The sequence below is a fragment of the Symsagittifera roscoffensis genome, chromosome 10, assembly GCF_963678635.1.
Source record: "Symsagittifera roscoffensis chromosome 10, txSymRosc1.1, whole genome shotgun sequence".
Taxonomy (NCBI): Eukaryota; Metazoa; Xenacoelomorpha; order Acoela; family Convolutidae; genus Symsagittifera; species Symsagittifera roscoffensis.
Genome location: NC_087071.1, coordinates 31,470,401 through 31,492,270, shown reverse-complemented (window position 1 = coordinate 31,492,270; position 21,870 = coordinate 31,470,401). Strand labels below are relative to the sequence as shown.

At 34.5% G+C, this 21,870-nt stretch overlaps 2 protein-coding genes across 2 annotated transcripts in view; one reads left to right on the top strand and one right to left on the bottom strand.

Annotated features, from left to right (window-relative positions):
* The window catches only part of LOC134855657 (uncharacterized), a 505,026-nt gene extending 500,314 nt beyond the window's left edge, over nt 1-4,712 (bottom strand). Inside the window, exon 1 of the mRNA XM_063872225.1 lies at nt 4,707-4,712. The gene's annotated coding sequence lies outside the window, so the exon portion shown is untranslated. The remainder of the gene's footprint in view (nt 1-4,706) is intronic.
* A 1,076-nt stretch (nt 4,713-5,788) lies between these two features.
* Nucleotides 5,789-21,870, top strand: part of LOC134855660 (probable serine/threonine-protein kinase DDB_G0282963) — a 34,757-nt gene continuing 18,675 nt past the window's right edge. Inside the window, exons 1-5 of the mRNA XM_063872230.1 lie at nt 5,789-5,955; nt 6,438-6,601; nt 7,018-7,136; nt 10,857-11,104; nt 11,535-11,565. Of these exons, the coding sequence (XP_063728300.1) occupies nt 10,909-11,104; nt 11,535-11,565 (227 nt within the window). The 5' untranslated portion in view covers nt 5,789-5,955; nt 6,438-6,601; nt 7,018-7,136; nt 10,857-10,908. The remainder of the gene's footprint in view (nt 5,956-6,437; nt 6,602-7,017; nt 7,137-10,856; nt 11,105-11,534; nt 11,566-21,870) is intronic.

The following is a 21,870-nucleotide window of genomic DNA, read 5'->3' as shown; positions in this document are numbered from 1 at the left end:
GCCGCGACTAAATTTTTGACCGCTGCGGCTAGTTTTCCTTCGGTCGCGCCGGTCGTGTTTAAATTTTCTTTTGTTGTGCCGCTCGCCGTTAACTCCCCTTCGGTCGCACCGGTCGCGGACGCGACTGTCTGGAAATACCAAAAGTTGGCCGCGACCGTCTGATCATAAAACCACAACCTCAACTTAGGCGCGGATCTAGGAACTTCACGAGGGGGGGGGGGCAGATTTTCAAAAAAACGTTGAAAGTTTTGTCCACTTTTTTTTTGGTTCGTTCAAATTATTTTGTGAGCTCTTGCAAACCACTATAAAGACGAAAATTTTATCACATTTTCTGTGCCGCAGGCAAGTTTTTTTGAAAAAAGGCCAAAAAAGGCGTTTCTAGGCACTTTTTGGAAAATTTCGACTAAAAATCGCGTTTTTTCGGCAAGCGTTCCCCCTCAAAATTAGTATAGATTGGCGCCAAAGGCGCTTTTAGAAAATATTTAAGGTCAGTCAGCCAAAAATGTACCTTTGGGTCGGCAGGGGGTCGAATTTCAGAGGGGGAGGGGGGATCCGCCCCCTTCCCCCTAAAGCCGCTACTGCCTCGACCCGGGTACCTTCTCATCTACTCAAAAAGTTCGAATCGGCTAACTAATGAGTGATCGCAATTGTATTAACTAACCGATTGTACTGCTCGAATCTGATCGGTTGAAAATTAATGCGTTGTTGAAATACAGCTTGGGTCTTTTGCACTAAACGGCCCAAAATCATTATTTCTACATCTCTTGAAGTGAAATTATTGTGGTTGAATTTGATTGGCTATGTGAGCTCAAGATCTAGCCGAGTAATTAGAAAATTTAATCTAGAATGGCGAGATATACAGAAAAGACCTTTTCAATCGCTCAATTCCTATACAAAATTTAATGTTGAGAAAAAAAAATTGATGTTGTTTTAAAGCGCTGTTTTATAGCATGAAAACTTTAAGTAGGTTAAACGATGAATCATACGTCGTTCTTCTTCACCTTTTTGATTTAAGGATAATTTTACTGTTGGTAGAAACTCATCTCGAGAAGTTTTTTAAAATGGGTCATTTTTAACCAAACAGTACGCAAAAATGTCTAACCGCTTTTAGGGAAAACTTTATTTCATTTATAGTAAATGCATAAGTGCCTACTTTGAACAAAATGTGGAAAAAAACTGAAAAAGAATGTACCGGGAAATTCTAAACCGGAGTTGTTTGATGTGCAAAAACCCACTTAGAACAAAAATATCTTTTTTTTCTCAAAAATTTTAGCTGATCTGAAATGTTATTGTTGATCAATCTTTTTAATATCATAAAAAATCCTTAGATATCTATCAAACGCACAAAAAGATCTGCAAAAAGTGAAAATTGACAAAAGTAAAGAGAGCCATGTTTACATCTACAAATTAAATAGAGTACTTTAAATCAAATTTGATATTTTAACCAGGCACAGTTTTGAAAATAAAAAATGACTACGAAAGTGCTGTCAGATTTTCAAGAAACAACTGGGTTGAAGATGCTAAAATAACTGATCACTCTCAGAAAGTGCTTTTTTTCTGTCAAAAGTTGTCAATTTTTATTGTTCGGTGGTACATGCATCACACTCTACGAAAATTGTTACTTTCTGATAACACAATTGCGTTAAGAAAACTGCTTTTAAATCATTTGGATATCTTAAGCAGTGCTTATAGTGGTTTTGAGGTTGCTTGTGGAGATTCCCAGCTACTGCCCTAAATAATTGGAATTAAAAGCTCCAAACCGAAATACCAAATTCTCAGAATGAGAAAAATTATAAAAGTTTCAAAAACAAACACATAGTACTAAAAACTGTTTAAAAAAAGCTTTCTCTTTTGTTTCCTTTAACTGCTTTTTAAATTTTTTTAGAGTTTTTTTCCTAAAATGCAATTCCGAGGAATAATTTTTGATGACATTCACTACAAAAATTTTCAGATGTTTTATCTATAAAGACTCATATAATCAAGCAGCTCAGCTGATATCTATTTCAACTCAGTTAGTGAGTCTCATCTTAATTTGAACAAATTTTTGAAAAACAGTAAGCCTGTAATTAAAATTTGTTTTGTTATGGCGGTTTGGGAATTGCCGTTTTGCGAGAACTATTGTGCTACATTTTTCGTACTAAAAAGCACGTAAGTGGCATTTAATTTGGCTCATAAAATGTCCAAGACTTGTATTTTATAAATCGTCTCTTATTTTACAAATATAAGGGTTATTGAGGTGATTTTTTAATTGCAGTAGACTGCAAAAATCCGCCGAACTCTGATGATGTATGTCCTTGAATTGGATTGTTTCTTATTCACGCAAGTTTTTGCGATTGAATGGACTTTTAATGCATTTTTACTGAGCGAGCTCGTATAATGCGGAAAAAACGAACGAAAAAAAAGAACTGAAACAGTGTTTATGATGCAAACTTTGTAACGGGTCAAGCTATTTGCATCAAAATCAAGGAGGTAAACAGGGTCAAAGGAATTAATTATATTTATTGCTACATCAGTTAACTATGTTTACCACAATAATTTTGAACCAATTAATTTTACTCGTTACACGGGTATGATTTTACATCAAAAATTTGCCAACAAATTTGCATCAAAATAAACTGGTAAAATTCATTTTTTTGTCCTCCACCTTTTTTCAGGGCAAAAATAACCGAATTTTAGAGAAACCAATTTAAAATTTTTGTTCAGTTATTTTTGTCCGGTTGTTTTGATTCAACAGTATAGTAGCTCGTTTGGCACTAAATACAGTAAAAAATCATTAAATTGCAAAAATATGCCTGAGCAAAAAACAATCACTGAAATATATCATCAGATTTCAGTGACTTTTTGCTGCCTACTGCAAAAACAATCACCTCGCTACCCCAAATAAGTAAAAAATGAGATAGCATTCATGAAAATTATGTTCTGACATCATCCTGTAATAGGTTTCTTTAATACGTGACTAGACGCTAAATACCTCATTTTGTGCTTCAAATAGCTCCAAGGAGCAACTAGCTCTGTTTATGATGCGTTTATAGAATACGCGACTAGCCATTTTGCTTCAGTTCTATGTCCAATTTCTGCGCCTAAAAATGCCGATATGAAGCAAACTTCAACCTATTGAGCAGCAAAATATATTAAAAGTTTTAAATATAAGATGTGGAGTCTTTTTTACTTGGTCCGCCCAAAAAAACCATTATTTCAGCATCTTGAACTGAAACTCGTTTGCTTCAATCTGATTGGCTAAAAATAACCAAACAATTTCAGCACCTTTTCAAATAAGTTTGTTCACATTTTAAGGTCGATTTAAAAACAAGCCGAGATAGCCAAAAATATAGATTGTTTGGTAAACTATTCAAATTTGTTTCAAACAGGCTGCAGAGACTTACCCGGACCAGAAACAAAAACAAAAATTAACTCCATTAAAAAACCCGGGTTGAGGTCCGCGACTAAATTTTTGACTTTGTCGGTCGCGGAAATGTTAATTCCGTGACCGAAAATCCATAGTCTTTGCAGGGTTTTAAGTCGCAGACAAACTCTGGAAATACCGTATTTTGTTCGCGATGGTCGAAAAATTAGTCGCGGCGACTAAAAAGTTAGTCGCGGTGGTCGAACAATTTGTCGCCATGGTCGAAAAGTTAGTCGCGGCGATGGAAAACTTATTCGCCCCGCGACGAATTTTTCGACCACCGCGACTAATTTTTCGACCACAGCGACTAATTTTTCGACCGCCGCGACTAAATTTTTGACCGCGCGACTATTTTTCCTTCGGTCGCGCCGGTCGTGTTTAAATTTTCTTTGGTTGTGCCGCTCGCCGTTAACTTCCCTTCGCTCGCGCCGGTCGCGGACGCATTGCGACAGTCTGGAAATACCCTTCGGTCGCACCGGTCGCGGACGCGACTGTCTGGAAATACCAAAAGTTGGCCGCGACCGTCTGATCATAAAACCACAACCTCAACTTAGGCGCGGATCTAGGAATTTCACGAGGGGGAGGGGGCAGATTTTCAAAAAAACGTTGAAAAATTTGTCCACTTTTTTTAGGTCGTTCAAAATTTTTTGTGAGCTCTTGCAAACCACTATAAAGACCCAAATTTTACCACATTTTCTGTGCCGCAGGCAAGTTTTTTTGAAAAAAGGCCAAAAAAGGCGTTTTTAGGCACTTTTTGGAAAATTTTGACTAAAAATCGCGTTTTTTCGGCGAGCGTTCTTCCTCAAAATTAATATAGATTGGCGCCAAAGGCGCTTTTAGAAAATATTTAAGGTCAGTCAGCCAAAAATGGATATCTCAAAATAGTACAAAGGCGGTACCTTTGGGTCGGCAGGGGTTCGAATTCCTGAGGGGGAGCATCTGCCCCCTTCCCCCTAAAGCCGCTACTGCCTCGACCCGGATACCTTCACATCTACTCAAAAAGTTCGAATCGGCTAACGAATGAGTGATCGCCATTGTATTAACTAATCGATTGTACTGCTCGAATCTGATCGGTTGAAAATTAATGCGTTGTTGAAATACAGCTTGGGTCTTATGCACTAAACGGCCCAAAATCATTATTTCTACATCTCCTGAAGTGAAATTACTGTGGTTGAATTTGATTGGCTAATTAGCCAATCAAGTTCCATCGACATTTTCTGCCATTTTAAATGAAATAATTCTGCCGTTTCAAGCAGATAAAATTATTAGCCGAATTATATATTTGAATTTTTTGTCAATCCATTTTAATAAGTTTTCCTTGTCTGGGCTAGGTTTCACAAGTAACTCAAAATTAGTTTGATTATTTTACAAAGTTTCATCTTTTCGGAAAATTCGGCTGATATTTTTATCTGCTGGAAAGGTTGATCGGAATCCCTGACCGTTTAACTTGAATTTGATTGGCTAAAATTAACCAATCAAATTCGATCGCATAATTTCCAGCTTACGATGTAGAAAATTTGATTTTGGGCCGCTTAGTGCATAAGACCCTACAGCTTGATCAACGGTATCAATTAATAAAGGATAAGCTGATAAGTCATTTTAGGCCGATTGAGTAAGAAGACGCTAGTACGTAAAGAGGCCATCCGATCCTTCTGTGTTTGTTTATTATTCGTGTTCTCTTTCTTATTTCACTATCAAAAAACAGAATGCGTCACAGGAATGAGTGAAAAAAAGCCTCCGCCTTTTAGTATTAAGATATCGGTTAAAAAAAAGAAGATGTAACGTCTGCTTGCTAAGTCAGCCATAACGTGACGAAAATGATCGGCTATTTCCGGATTGTCCGTTTTTAATCAGAGCACGAAATGACGCACGAAGTTGAAAGGTGTGTAAGATTTTGTGTTAGTGATGCAATCAAAAAGCATATGGAATCTTATCATTCATGAAATGACTACCCTGGAATACGGATTCACTTTCTATAAATATCCATCCGTTTTCTGTTTTCATTATAGTTAGTTTGTTTTTCTTTAACTGCCCTAATTTCTTAAATTTTATTCTCAGCGAACTGCCGCCACTGTAAAAACGCGGTAAAAATTATACAATAATTTTGTTAAGTTTGATTATGATTTTGCCAAATATGAACCAACATTATTTTTTCAGAAGATATCGCACAAAGAAACCCTATATCTCTATTTTTAGACCAGCACTTATTGTTCTGTCTTTTTCAATGGTCTCCAATAATCTCGGGGTTTGAAATTTTAAGCCATACTTGCATGGTATTAGAAAGAAAACGAGAAAATAAACTGACCAAGTAAGCTCGCGTTTTAATAAAATTTTAAATTCAATATTTTTTTTAATCAAAACGCGCTGAAGCACACAGATGGAAAACGTGCTCAAAAACAATATCGTGCGTTGAAAAAGCCAGCTAATGCAGATTTTGTGCTGATCAATCATTCATCATTATGTGTCTTCGTTGAAAAAACGTTGATGGAAAAACAGAAGCAAAAGAACAACCGGACAGTTTTGTTATAATTAAACTACTTAATAGTTACAAGGTAAGTCTGAATTTATTGAGATTCAAAGCTAAATGCGCACACTACCAAACAACTTTTAAAAATATGCAAAAATTTTCTTGTTCAACAATAACCATAATCTTCTCTGAGGTAATTTTGGACTTAGTTTGATCAATTTCGTTACAAACTTTTAAAAAAATGGAAAAGTTTTGTTTTTTAACAATAACCATAATCTTTTCTGAGTTAATTTGGGGCCCTTTAGTTTGATCAAATTTGTTTTTTTTATGATTCTCATCAAAAATTGTTCTCGTCAATTGAAATTTTGTTTCTTATACTTTTGACTTCTTCCAATTACTTTTTTCAACTGAATCACAGATTTGCATAAAAATAATCAACTTTTAAAATTATACAAAATTACTATGCTCCTGTCTAATGAAGAAAGTATTAATTCTAAATTATTGCCAGTTAATTAGTCAAAAATGACACTGCCAACAATTTGGCATTAATTATGAACTCCATTTCAGCCCGTCACCACTCACATGGCTCCTCATCAGATGACATCATCCTCCCCTCTACCACCCCCTCATCCTCCTGCCGTGTCAGCAGTGACCCCGTCAGTCTGAACCAATCACAGTCGCCCGCCAGTGGGGGATCAAACAGGAGTCTGAATAGAGCAGAACCAAGGAAGGTGAGAGACTTATGAGTGCCGAGGGGGGATCTCAATGTAATTGACAAGAGGGTCCTCACTTTGCTCATAGTTTTACCAGAGCGAGAACCTGAGAAGTTTATATGTTTTTTTTCTGCATTTTGAGAGTGCGCACCAAAAAGTTTCCAATTTCCTGCTAATTTCCTCCAATTTCCTGATAATTATGCATCAATAGAAGCCAACATGAAAAAAAACAACAACAAAATGCACTAAATTTGGTTAAAAAACCATGTTTAGGTATTGAGGTTTTGAAAAAAAAACATGTTTTTGAATTTGGTAGAAAAAAAACATGAGGTTTTTTACGTTTGCTGAAATGACCAACCTTGGGAAATTTTACAATCATTTTTCATTGCACCTTTTTTGGCTGTACTTGTTTTTGATATATTTTGTGGTTTTAGATAAGCCATTGTGGTGTGTTTGGAATTGTACCTGAGTTGAAGATATCAAACGAAGGGAGTCTGAATAAATCAGACGAAAAGAGAAGCGACCGAAGCGACCAGGCAATCGGGCAAGCTTGGTTAGTTAAATCAATTAGTCTTTTTGTTTTCAAAATATTTATAATGTAACAAAACTAAACATATAGCACAGAAACGTCCTCTCGTGCAGTAGCGGATTTACGGAGGCAGGGATTGAACGCTCCCCCTCCCCTCGGGGAATCGACACCCTGACTACCTAAAGGGTAATGTTTTGAGACCTGGTTTGGCTGGCTGGCCCTAAAAATTTTCTGAAGGCGCTTTGGGGAGCGGTGTTGAAGTGGTTATGTCTCCGCCTCTCAATCTAAAGGTCGGATGTTCAAGGCCTAACATGATCCGTGCTCGTTGCTTGAGGGTGTGGCAACATTACCAAACCCAGAAAAATAACCAAAAAAAATTGCACGTAGTTCTTAAACAGGGGCACAACAGCGGTTCGCCGTGATGAGCTGTACAGCTCTTATGTTTTTTCTTTCCCTCGTGGATAAATGGTCTTAATTTGGAAGGGGTAGGTCGCTGGAAAAAAACGCGTCTTTTTGGTCAAAACTCTCCAAAAAATGCCTTTTTTTGCCTGTTTTTTTTCTTCAAAACTTTGTCTGCGACGCAGGAAATTTGGCCCATACAGGATCTTGTTAGTGCTTTGAGAGGTATCGGTTATTCAAATTGGTTGACCTAAAAAACTGTTCGATAAAATTTTCAAAAACTTTTGAAAAGCCGCACACCCTCGAGAAAATCCTAGATCCGCCCTTGCTCTCGTCTTTTTGTTCTGAATTAAACCATAGCTTTCTTTAACATTTCTTAAATCTTCAGAAAGTTTTTTGTTGATTTTGTTTTTATAATATCTTCAATTAATGTTGGGCACAGCTAAAAGTATCTCTAAACATTCGATTTAAAACTGAAAAGCAGTATGCGAATGCAAGTTAAACTAAAAATATTAGAAATTTAACAGTCTAAAAACCAATCAAAAATGGTAGAAATAACTAAAACTTTCAAAAAATTGATAAAATCCTGAATGTTTCTGCGATCAAACTTAACAATTCTCTATAAGAGTATACCCAGAAGTTGCGATTAGATTAAAAAGCTAAAAATGTATCATTTCTATCATTTCGAAAACTGTTACCCAGATGCATGTCTATTAGAAACTTCGCGTAACAAGTATTTACTCTCAAGGCTGGCCATCAATAAATAAAATGCCAATATTCATTAGAACAAAGTTTTTGATTGGTATAATATAGGGATTTATTCATTTAAGAGGAGAAAACTTCTTGTTTTCTTCTCTTAAATGAAGAATAATTTGGGAGTATTTATTCTATCACAGAAAATGTTTGTGCATTGAAGTACAAACTAAAAACAGGAACACTGAAAATGCGTTGAAAATTTTTTGCTTCTGTTTTTCCAAACAAGAAACGGAATATGCAAAAACATAGCGGTTTTTAATGAAAGATATTGTTATTGTTTTTCTTCAGCCAAACTTGGTCTTTTCAGCTAGCCAATATTCAGAGAAAACTTCTATTCCATTTGAAAAACTTCAGCGCCTTAGACTCAAATCTGATTTTATTTTTTAAGTTATTTTGGCGTAAAAGTTGATAAGTTGGCTACTTTGAGACCTTTACCGCGCAGTATATTTCGTTGTATTAATTCCTGAGCGGCAAATTATTCCAGCTCAGATATCATTCCATTTAGATTTGAGGCTATTTGAAACTATTAACACAGCGAATTTTCAACAAACATCCTCACCTAAAAAGCACCATATCTTGAGGACAAAAAAGGTCAGAATTATGTAACTGTTGCATAACAACAGAGACAAGTTTTTCTTATGCTACATAAAAATAACAGTTTTTGGCTTGTTGAAATGGTAAGATAATTTTTCGGCTGGTTGCTCTCAAATTTTTGTTGTTGCGTCACGCTAATAAAGTCACTGTGTACCTCTCACAGCGTGTGAGGGCAATGTTTTCAGAAAAATTATTATTTAAAAATCAGAAATTTTAAGCGTTTTTCTAAAAATTTTTTTGAAAAAAAGAAGAATGATTCCGTGGACTTTGGCAGTCGAAGCAAAAAAGATTTTTCCCTGATACGAGCTGTTTTGTTTTAGTTGAGAACAGTCTGAGCAATAGAAATATTTTTTACCCCAAAGCGGATCAGCTCTTAGAATTCAAAATCGAAAAAAAATTCTAGCAGCAATCATTCTCAATTGAATTTGAAGGTTTCCAAACTATCCGTTTGCTTATGTCCTCGAGGCATTTCTGCGCTCTTTTGAGATATCATCTATGAAGTCTTGAGCGCGAATAGTTTCAGCAGTGTGAATTCAAAATTTTTATTTTAGGGCGGTTTTTGGGGCGGAAAACAAAGAAAACTTAAATTTAAAATTCATTAAAATTTCTTTGCCGAAAATTGTTTGCATTCATTTAAGTGCAGTTGAATGCAAACAAGTTAAAATGCTTAAATTTTTGGCGGTAGATGTGATTGTAGATGTTCCACTTCCATGCCAATATATGTTAAAGCTCCACATAACTAAAAACGATGTGATATTGCTGGAGCATTCTCGCTAATTTGATTAATCCAAAGGATATTCTGAAAGTTAAATTGGATGTCCAAAATAAGATAACAAGCACTGTTTTACCACAGGCTTCAGTTGTTCTCTAAAAAAGCGTAACTTGAGCCTGGCTTGGAAATTTTGTGTGAAGGTAAAGTGAAGGTAAAGTGTTTGTCTTGTTGAAGAATCAAAATACGGAAGTTTAGCCCAAGGAAAGTTGAAACTTCTTCGTGAAAAAAAAACGAGTAAGACTAAACAAAAACAATACTTTATCATTCAAATCGCTCATAATTGGCTAATATCAGGCTAATCTTTATAACGTTTTCTGGAAAGAGTTTTACAGGTGTGATTAGTTTTTAAACTGCTTGTACAGACAAACTCAGCAATGATCATGCAAACAGTTGCGAGATAACGGACTTCAGCAGGGCGAATAAAAAAAACTATTACATTGGTGTTATCTGTAAGAAATAAACAATTTATTTTTTTGTTCCGACAATTGAAAACGGGGAGGAACTTTTGATTTCAACGCAAAATCAGCTATCAAAAATAATCATCGGAGAGAGGGGAGTGGTCTACCATACTAAAGTTCTTTCAAATGTAATTCGATCATTAAAAACGTCTCAAAAAATCTCCCAGTGTCGAGAAAAACTGGCTTGAAATTTTTCGTTTTTAATTAAATTTCGAGCGCAAAACGCGATCGAGTAACGCTCGTTATATGGAAATTAACTATTTATGTTATAATTTTAAGGTTATAAAAATTTATTTTACTATAATTATCAGTTATATATATCAATTCACTAATTTTTTTTGGGATCGTATCAATTTACAATTACACCACCCATTAAAAATGACACTAATTCGAAGAAAATTTTAAAAAAGTTTTTTATATATGCTTTTCAAGAACATGTTCGGAACATTCTGTGCTACTTAAACCGCAACCAGCAATCTTTGTCGCTATGTTGCTTTAGTTGATGCTCAGTTAAGTGTTTAAAACTATCTAGAATCACATCGTTTGATTGCCAAAATTATAACATTTAAGCTCAATATTTTGTCATGACTGCTGCGTTATTTGTGTTCTTGTTTTCAATTGAGGCAAATTTTTGGCTGTTGGCTATTTCTAAACTGTTTTTAAGCTCGTGACTGTTTGTTAGATCATCTGAAACTTGTAGAAACCAAAACTCTTATAAAAGTTTTTTTTTAAATATTTCCTGCACTAATATTATTATCTTTTCAGGAATTCGCCTAAACATCAACCGAAAGTAACCCCAGCATTGGTTCTCGACAACATGTTACGTCACCAAAACGCAACAAGTGAACAATTTCTATCCGATTCGAATAACAGCGTGAACACAAACAACAGTTCACGTCTCGGCAGCCAGGAGTTGCTGCTTCCGAGTATAACGATTGATAACTCGAATAAAAGTGTGCATCAATCGGCAATTTCGAGCAGAAGGCCGCGGTTGAGCAAGACCAGAAGTATAGGTTAGAATAACACTAGTACAAGCCTATGAATATTTGTACCGAAGAGCAAGATTTGTTAGTTCTCAAACTCAACTCGGCCAAATAAAAAATACGGTATACAGAAAAGTTTCATTTTCTTAAACAAAAGGTGTCACATTAAGCCGAAATAAATAATAATTCAGTTCCGTCTGATTAACTTTTTTGAAGCGATTCTTGTATGCTAACAGACTCACATGCTTATAGATACACGCTTACAGGGGTAATTGTTCCAAGAACCACAAAATCTAGAAACCATCGCGGTCGAAAATTTTTCAAAATTTGTTTGTGTAGTCTAATAGTGAAAATTATAGCATATTATCACGAAAAATATTAACTATTGAGGTTTGAAAAATCAAACTTCAAAAAACCATTCAGTTTTCAAAATAAATCGAGACTTTTATTTATGTTTTAGATGAAACAATGGAACCAGAAATCGCGCTTTTGTAAGTAGTTTAAAGTTTAACTGAAAATTTTTGTTTAACCATTTGAAAACGTTTTTCTTTTTGTACCAATTATGAGGTTCCCCACTCATATTTGAATGACCCAAGTGACATTTTTTGACAAAACCTTTTATTCACAATTTTGAAGAACATAAGGATGAATTCAGCTCGCGCATTAAATCAAATTTAACATTAAGCCACTTTTCGGCATTTTAAAATTGTTGTACAACTATACAATTCAGTCCAGTTGTCGAGTGCTAGCTTTGTTTCTAAGTGTTGGTTTGAGTTTCATATAATGTGTTCCGTGAATTGATCGAGCCTGAAAACGCAATCCTAATTGTCTAACTGATCTTTAAATTTTTTTTTTCATATATTTTTTGATTTAGGATGACTTATCTAATCAAACATTCTACAGAGAATTTAAATAAAATCAACTCTCTGAAATTTTTTTAAAATGAAGTATGATTTTGAGTTCAAAGTTTGCATTTTTAGTATTGACAAGGAAACATAAACCTTGATTGATAGGCAGGGGCGGATCTAGGATTTTCTCGAGGGGGGGGGCGGATTTTCAAAAAGTTTTTGAAAATTTTGACCTTTTTTTTAGGTCGATCAGATTGATTTTCCGAGCTCTCCCAAAGCAGTAAAAAGACCCTGTTTTGGCGAAATTTTCTGCGCCGCAGGCAATTTTTTGAAAAAAACAAGTCAAAAAAGCCGTTTTTGGGCCCTTTTTGGAAAATTTTGACAAAAAAACGCGGTTTTTTGGCGCGCGCTCCCCCTCAAAATTAGTATATATTGGCGCCGAAGGCTCCTTTAGAAAATTTTTAGGCTCGGTTGGCCAAAAATTGATTTCTTAAAAATTACCAAAGGGGGGACCCTTTGGGTTGGCAGGGGTTCGAATCCCTGAAGGGGGCGTCCGCCCACCCCCCCACGCCCCTTCCCTAAATCCGCCCCCTGTTGATAGGGAAGGCGCACCTTAATTCCTTGTTTTGCGCTGAGCAGCTACCACGCAACGTTACGGTGTTCATCAAGGCGACTTCTCTTATCGTGTGGAACTAGTTTTTGATTAAAAAGTGGTGAAATTGCAACGTTACTGATAATTTTTTTAATTTTTTTTTCCAGCTTTTTCCTTGCAAAATCCCTTAGTCATGTTCAAAGCAAACGAGCAAGCTCGTTTTCAAACGCAATTGAAACGCAAAAACTTAGCTGCGTTGTTTTCTGTTAAACGGCCCAAAAATAATAGTGTGTTGATTGAGTTTGTTTTTTTAAGCTGAAAATAATTGCAAACAATCAAGTTTGAGCAAAAGATTCATTTTTTAAATTATCATCTGTGGGCCGTTTAACAAAATACACGCCTTAGTTTTTCTGGGCAAGCTATTCAAGCAAAGAAACTTTGAATAATTTCAAGATATTCAATATCGTGATTCGGTTTGCAATCTGACAAGGCAAACTATTCATTTAAGCGATGAAGCTTCGAAATAATTCCATTCAATCCAGCCTCAACCGGTTTGCATAACTTTACTGAGCAAACCATTCCAGCGATGAAAATTTTAGATTTTCCCATGTTATTTCATATGTAAAATCAATTAACAAAATTCAAAGCAAGACATTAGAGAATTAGTCTTTTGAAATTTTTCTTGATATTTCAAATTTGAAATTGACTCGCAAAAGTAAGTTTGGAACTAGTTTTTGATTAAAAACTGATGAATCTGAGTTTTTTGAATTTGATTAAAAACTAAAACATTCAAGCAACAAAAATTGAAGATTTAATTTTTTAACGTGAATAAGCTCATATTAAAGCCGGTTTTTCTGCGCAAGCCATAGATTCTATTAAACTTTCAAGTAAAATTTTCATGTTTTTTATCCCTTGAATCGGTTTGCAAAATTTGTGTTTTTATGACCAGGCCAAAAAAATCTTGAAACTACTGAAACAAAGGAGTCAATTCACAGTGAATCGATTTGCATAACCTCAACGTTTATACGAGCAAGCGATGAGTCTTGGAATATTTTCATTTTGTTTCATACGTGGTCTGTTGTGGTCGTTTCGCAAAATTTTGACTTTTTCTAACCAAAACTTTCAAATGATAAAAGTTTTAATTTTCTTGTGTCAGTGTTAGTCTAAGTAAGCCATTTTTACTCTCTCCTTTTTTACGATAAACAAAATTTTCTTTTTTCTAAACGTTTTTTCTTGAGCTGGTTAATCAAGTTTTGAAGCTCTTTAAATAAATAAAATTTCAAAGTACCCAAAAATATCATCGTTCGCGTTAGTCATATGCTGATAAAAACTAAATTTTTATGTAAAATTAATCACTATGACTATATTTCCTGACTATATTTTTGTCTGCAGGCGACTCGGAGTTTTTTTTAAAATTGTTCAATACCGCTATTCAAATGATGATACTTTTAAGCTTTTTCATGTTCATTTTTACCTTAAATCGATTTGCCAAAAAATTAGTTTTTCTGAGCAAGCTATTTAAGCAATAATATCATTTATCTTATTTCTTACCTGAAATTGATTTGCACGAAAATAATTTTTCTCGGCGAAAGGCGAATCTAGAATTTATTGCATACTATCAAAGAATAGGCAAGAATTAAGTTGTTTCTAAGCCAGTTAGGCGAGCGCTGAAGGTTTTTTGAAGTGAATTTACTTGAAAGCCTTGAAACTTTAAATTTTTTCAAGATATTTCCTTGAAACAGTTACTTTCCGAAAAATCAAGTTTTTTTAAGCAGGCTACTCAAGCATTTAAACTTGAAACACATTTGAAGTTATTTTATAGCGTGAACCATTTTTCAAACTTCTTCAATTTTTGAATAAGTAAACATCTTATGTTTTGAAGTTTTTGAAGCTAATGGATTTAAAGCGCTAAAAATTTAAAAATTAGAATTCGAAGTTTGACTATTTCAAAATCAAATTCGAGATTGATCATAAAATTGTTACAGATATTCAAGTCAGTTATTTGGGCAATGAAATTACAAAATACTTCAAGTATTTCATAGAGAACTAATTCGCGGAAAATTTGAGTTTTTGCGCATGGTTTTCAAGTGATGAACATTTTTCAAATAATTCGAAACTCGAAGTTCGAATTTTTGAAATTTATAGCTTTGTTTGCTTCGCAAAAAAACTTAAAAATGTTGCAAAAAATTATTGTTGTTAATAACCTTACGTCTTATTAGAGCAAGATTCACATATTTAATTATCAGTTGTTGGCTATTATGTTGACAGTGACAAACCGCTTTCTCGTTTAACTTAAGAAAGTGGTTGCTGTTGAACTATTCATTTATAGAAATTGAGCTCGGGGCGTTGATATGTAGAAAATTACCAAATGAGCTTTGCGCAACAAAGTCGCTCAATATGGCATGTGGGTAAATTGTAGAAACGGAAAATGCTTAGACAGGCCTGATAGCTATTCATATAACCTCGGGAAAACGCAGAAACACAATCAATTATCATTATGTAATGGCGAAAAAGTCCGTTGAGAACTGCCAGTTAAAGAGCCGCTATTTGCCTCAAGAATGAGAGCCACACCGAGTAGAAAGCATTTGTCTTTTTTTTGCAATCAAAAACTCGTTTTCAATAAACCTAAGTTTAAACTAAAAGCCGTACGGTTATTGAATTTGAGATTTTTTATGCGGAAAAATTTCCGATAGACACTATCCTTTGTAAGTTCAGTAATAACAAAAAGGTCTGATGTAACACATAATGATGCGTTATGATGTCCCATAAACATTCCTAGTATTTTAATCGAAAGACTGACCAATTGTGCCAATACTTAAAACTTGAAATTGGGTTTAAATTTTTCGTTTTTTTTAAAACTTTATTAAATGGTATCACTTGATCAGATGATATTGAACCGGACACTATTGAAGACTTTCAAACTCTTTCTCATAAAATATTGATTTTACAACTTTGAAATTGGTACTGAAATCCCATTCCATCAGGCATGAAATGATTTTTTGGCCTAAGAAAGGCTCTCAAAAAGTCAGTTTGATATTTTATTCATTTAATGATGGACGACTGAAAAACTACACTTCTATTATACGCTTCATACTTTTTTCGCAGGTGCAAAAATACATGTTCTTCTTTTGCACAGTCCAAATACATACATTCAGATCAACTGATTACATGTTCAGATTAAGAAAAACTTAAGAGCATTTGTTCGGTTTGTTTTTTCGTTCAAGGTACTTTTAATTCGATTGCTTTTCTGACGTGAGATTTAGTAGTTTGCGATTAGAAAATCGCAAAATTGTGAGTTTTAATCTCTATAATGATTTTAGTTTGTTCAGCTGACCATTGTAAACCAAAATGCAGATATAACACAAATTGCTTATATTTATTTACAAAACTGACGTTTTTAACCTGGTTAAAAGCTGCTCTAGAAAAATATTTACATGCTTTTGAAAAACCACCAAAAAAACTACAGCTCTTAAAGAAATATATTGAAAGCTTAGTGATATAACTAATTTGTTTATATGGGATGAAAGTTTCTAGCAAACAAGAAATTTTTCTTATTAATTTTCAAAGCTTCTTTTAAAAAGTAAAAAAGATAGACAAGCTCGACGATGTATTTGTCCACAGGGCATAATCAAACCTCCTCATATTTTATCTATCACGCCGAAATTTGCGAATGAATTTCTTAGTTTGATTTATAAAAACTAAGACTCCGTTTTCACCAACGCCCTTTGACTTCAGTTTCCGCTTATGTTCGAAAAAGTTCTCTAAAAAATTGAGATTCTAAATGCGTTCATTTTTGTTATTATAATAGTTTTTTCCTAAAAACACGTTATCACAGATAAAAACGATCTATTTTGATTTGCAACTGTTTTAATACCCAACGTTTTATAAAAACGTTCAAAATTTTTTTTTTTAAATAACCGTTTTCTTATTGATGCTGCAGACCAATACACAGTCCTTGTTCGTCGACATCAAGAACCCCTAAGTCATCAGACAGGTCTTTAACCTACAGCAACACAAATATGGAACCCCCTCTGGAACTTCCCTCTTCCTCCTCCCCCATATTCCCATCGGGGGGAGAAGACATGCCAGATGTTGGAGGCAATGGGGGTGAGTGCAGTTTGGACTGTTTAGAAGTCTACGTTTCTTGTTTACTTCAGTTTGGCTCGAAAAAGGCTCTCAAAAATAAATTGAATTGAAAAATAAATTGAATTTTTTCTATGATAATTCTTCTATCACTATCATAGAAAAAATACTTGATAAACGTCGATGAACGTAAACTAGATGTCTAAAAGTAGATATCGGCGAAAAATTGACATAAAAAGTTTTGTTCGGTTTGTGAGGGGGTCAGGAGTTCGACACTCTCGCCAACCAAACAGCTCCTCTATATAATTTTTGTACGAACTCAATTTTTTGCCGATATCTTTTAAAGTTTTTCTGAAAAAGTGTTCATTTAAATTAAATATGACGGAGCAACGCGAATATTAGGCCGCAGTTTTTTCGTCAAAACCTTCTAAAATTCACCTTATATAAGTAATTTTGTCTCCTTTTGCCAATATCTTGCTTGTGGCGCAGTAGATATCTGCACAAAAAGATCATTAAGGATCACTAAAAAATTAGTTTGCTCAACCTATAACATGGTCGATAAAACTTTCGGTATGCCCTCGAAAAAAAACATTGACCCGTTTGGTATTTTTAAGGAAAATCTACTTTAGGTGGGGGATTCTTCCCTAAAATCAACTCGTCCCATTCTCACCCTAATGGGGACACGGAAGGCGTTACTGAAGTGAACTTGACCGAGCTTTTATCCGTGCGCCCTTTGACCTCGACTGCTGAAGAGAAATTGAGACTTCAAGGTGAGTTTGTGGAGCTTTTATGGACCACTGTAGCAATAGTTTTACCCCTTATACACTCAGAGGCTCCTTTTACTAACATTGATCGACATCAGCTGTAAAATGAGCAAATTTATAGTTACTGCCAAACTTTTGATAAAATCGTGTTCCGTCAACGAATTTGATTGAAGATAATTTACTTAAAACTATTCATTTTTTCATTTTTTTTTCATTCAGCACTGATTTTCCATGCGAACTTTCAAAAAAGAAATTCACGCCGATTAGAATATTTCAAAAATTTAGGACATTGTCCACTAAAACTGTTAAAAACTACAGACCCTCGCCGATTTCGCACTGGAGTTTCATAATCAAAAAAATGAAATAATGTTCATCACAAACTCAAAAATAGTTCCATTGGAAGTATTTATCACGTGGTTTCGAGACATGAATTGGATTTTAATTCCATTATAATTCATTTGTTAAGCTCATGATGGTCAAGGAAGCTATATAATTTGTAACAATACATTTTGTCATACCTTTCAAAAAATCAAATTCCTGTTTTGCGAAACCAAAAACATTGGATTCTGATTTTGCAATGTTTTGGAAACCTAAAACTCTTTACTCTGAGAAAAACATTATTCAAAAGTTTTCAATGTAATTAAAATATTTGAGAGGATGAATCTTTTAAGAGTCGATGAACGTAGTGAAGACAGATGATTGTTTTTTTTATCCTTTTTTTTTCAGGAAATGTCTGAAAAATTGTTTACGCTCAGTTTTTACTTTCTGCAGTATGATTTTGCTTAGTTATTCAGCTCAGTTTTTGTTCCGACTTTCGATACGAAAGTAACGGAATATTTGTGCTCGGGGTGGGTTTTTTTTTCTTCAGACAAATTTCGACTTTTTAACTAACCATTTTTGATGGAATTTTTTTGTATCATTCAAAAGATATTGTTGTCTTGAACTCAAATTTGAAAAGATATTTTACCTGTGATCATTTTCCATTAAGTTATGGGGGTTTAAATATTGCCATTTTGGCCAATTTGGGACAATTAACGCGCGATGTATTTCGCGCTATTAACGCGTAAGCAGAGAGTTTATCCGTCTTAAAATCGTTCCAAATTGGTTGAAAGAAGCTTATTTGCCATAATGGTTTTGTTACAAGGAGCAAAATTTATCCTTCTGTACTTTATATGGCTTGTGGGTAGATGATTTTTATTTGAAAAAAATTAAATGTATAAAAAAAAATTTTTCTAAAAATTGAAATTTTTAATGTTATTACTGCTCCATAAAGCTTTAAAAGGCAGTCAGAACATTCAGGGTTTCGCCCTGATACGAGCAGTCTTGTTCCGTGTTTTGAAAAGAAAGCAAACCCACTATCGAACAGCAAAAGACTGAAGCTCACGAAAAATGCGACTCACTTTTTATTTTGGAAATGGACTTTAAAAATTTATTTTTCTCTGCGGAATGAAAAATTAACTTAATTATTCAATATCCTCAAATTGATTAAATTTGGCCGTAAAAACTTTCATGAAAGTCAAAGAGCTTTAACATTATATAATTTTGCGTTGCGTTTTGAAATATGAATTTTTTTGAAAAATTAGATCATTATTTGTAAAAAAAAAGTCGATTAACGTAACTTTTAGTGAAAATTAGTGTTTTTCTGTTTCCTTCGAATCATTGAATTTTTTCCATCTAGCTGTTCGGTATGCTTATAATTTTGACAACGAAAGCTTAAAAGATTTAGACACAATTTTAGAAAAAGTTTATGGCGCAGCTGTTGGATTTGATTTACAGTTTGAAACATTCTCTTCTTTTTCGTGCAATTGTCTGAAAACTAAGCTGTGTAATAGAAAGATCATGCAAGACGCTCGGCGTATGAAGCTTTGAATTTTTGAGTTTTTCAAAAACGACGAAGGAAAAAAAACAAATAACTGAAGGAAAAATTGAAATTTCGATGAACAAGTATAACAACCTGAAGCTACCAGCGTTTGAAGCAGAACAGACAGAATTTTCCTCTTCATTCCGATCCATGCTTGGCAAGGCTTTTAAAATGATATCAGATCTGTTTGCCTTTTCGGAAAAACAAAATTTACTAACTTTTTGGTTATATTTTTTAAATATTTTTTTTCAATAACTTCTCTGTTCAGTCCCTCTTCTATCTTCTCAAAAGAACATTAAAAACACACAAAAGATCACTAAAAACCATTGTTTTCAAAATTGTATTTTTTTGTTAAGCAAGGCGGTGAGATGAAACGCTAGAAATTGTTGTGTGACAAAAACTGATTGTTAGAATCTTTTTTTTAAGTATTGAAATTCATTACGACGCCGCCATCGTTCAAAATTGTAGTTTTTGGATTCTACACTTTGTCTCTTGTTCGCACAAAATGTAAAATGGATTTTAAAAGCGATCGCCTAATTAGAATTGGTAGATTAGAAAGAAATTATTGTAAAACAAGGCGGTTTTCAGCTAGTGAGCGCATATCTGTTTTTAGTAAATATTAGTGTGTTTTCTGTTTGCTTCCAAATTTGAAATTTGTTTTTCTGAATTTTAGTTTTTCTTGATTATTTCAGATCTGAAAAATCAAGGATTCTGACACAATTATTGCTATTTTTGTTTTTTTTTGTGTGTGTTTGATAGCTTCTGCTACTGCGCAATGGACTCCAGAGTCATTGCGCTGTTTTTGTTGCTCGAATCCAGAATTTGTCATGGATTGTCATTCAGAAGTTTTTCAATATCATCTAAAGTTTCTCATTGGATTTCACAAACAACTAAGTTTGAATGTCATAAATTTTGTTCAGTTTCAATCAAACCTAAATTACTCTATCCCTTGTAGTAAGCATTTAAGACAATTTATGTAAGCATTTTAGACGGGTAAAATCCCTTCCTTAAACATAATTATCAATTCCTCACCCCCATTTTGTCCCCTGGGGAAAACGTTGCGTCTCAGAAGAAAACCTGTAACCTGTACTGAACTTTTTATTGATTTTTTTTAAATTTCAGGAGCCAAAAAATTCCAAGTCAAGAAAATCTCCGCGCCTACTCCAACAAATAACAATCAATTCAACTACCTCGGCTCTGCTGAAAACCTCGCTCTAAGTTCAGTCCCAGTTCCGAACTTGAACAGATCTTTTCCTCACCAGAAACAAACGGATCTAGATTCTTTTTCCCAGATTCGTCTTATTTACCAAAAGACCGTGAAAAAGATAAAGTAAGAAGTAGCAGTTCTGAAACAGTAAGCAAATTGAAATCACCGAAATATAGTTTCCAGAATTTCCAACCGGCGCTGCCAGCTTTTTCGCCTCCAGGAAGCGCAAGATCTTTACTTTTTACAAATTCGGCATCTAGGAGAGCAACTCAACATAATGCTGACGCGTCGGAAATTACAAGGCCGAGTACACGAGCTTTGTCTATTGTAAGCATAGACGAGCAAGCCCGAATCGACGACGACCAAAACTCCTTATATGGAGATAATTTCGACGACCGCAGCGAAACTTCAAGATCGGCAAGAAAACCAAGCTTGGCCGATCGACGAAATCAATTTCGTAGTCGAAAACAAAACCCGGACCCTATTAAAAGATCTTTTGATTCGGAAAACGCAATTCGCCTTTCAACTGACGAAATTGTGAATGACACTCAATTTAGAGCTTTGTCGCCCCATATTGAGTCGCCTGAAAATGCGCATTCGATTACTGCCAGTAAAATAAAATCATCTGATTCCATAATTCGAGATACCAGAAGTCCGACACGTTTAACCCCTCATTTTGTGCTACCGCCTATAGGTACGTTTAGAGATTCGTCGGAGACAAGAAACTCAAAAGTTACTCAAATTGACGAAACAAAAATTGAAAAGTTGGTTAAAAATGACGATTTGAAAGACAAGCTGAAGAACACTTCAAAACCAGCTGAATTTTTTCCGGACGATCCTGGAAACATTTTCGGAATGGTTTTGGAAAACAAAGACAAGACAAAGCAGACTGTGGAACAGACAAAAAATGAAATGGAAAAAATTGATGAAAAAAGTCTAGTAGATGAAATAATCAGTGCTTCTAAGCGTCCGTCATTTGATGAAAAACAAAACAAAAATGATTCTAAGCCAAACAATGAAAGCATCATTTCTAAAAGTAAAGATGCAGATAATTCGCCTGAAATTTTAACAAAATTAGAAACAACTGATGATAGTGTCATTGCCTTAATCACAGATACAAAAGAAGATCAAATAAATAACGATGAAATTCAAGAAATTGACAAAACGGATGAGGAAGATTTAAAATCTCGAAATACTGAAGCTCGACAAAGGATTTCGGTCAAAACCAATTCTACAGCCAATGCAAGAAAAGAAACGGAAAACAAGCCAAAGAATACAAGCCCTTCAACCAATCAGAACCAAGGAGCCGAGAAGAAGATCTCACCCAATCAAAAACCAGGATCCGATTCACATGCTTCAACCAATCACAATCTAAAAGTCGAAAAGAAGCTGTCGACCAATCAGAATCCAGAAGCCGAAAAGAAGCTCTCAACCAATCAGA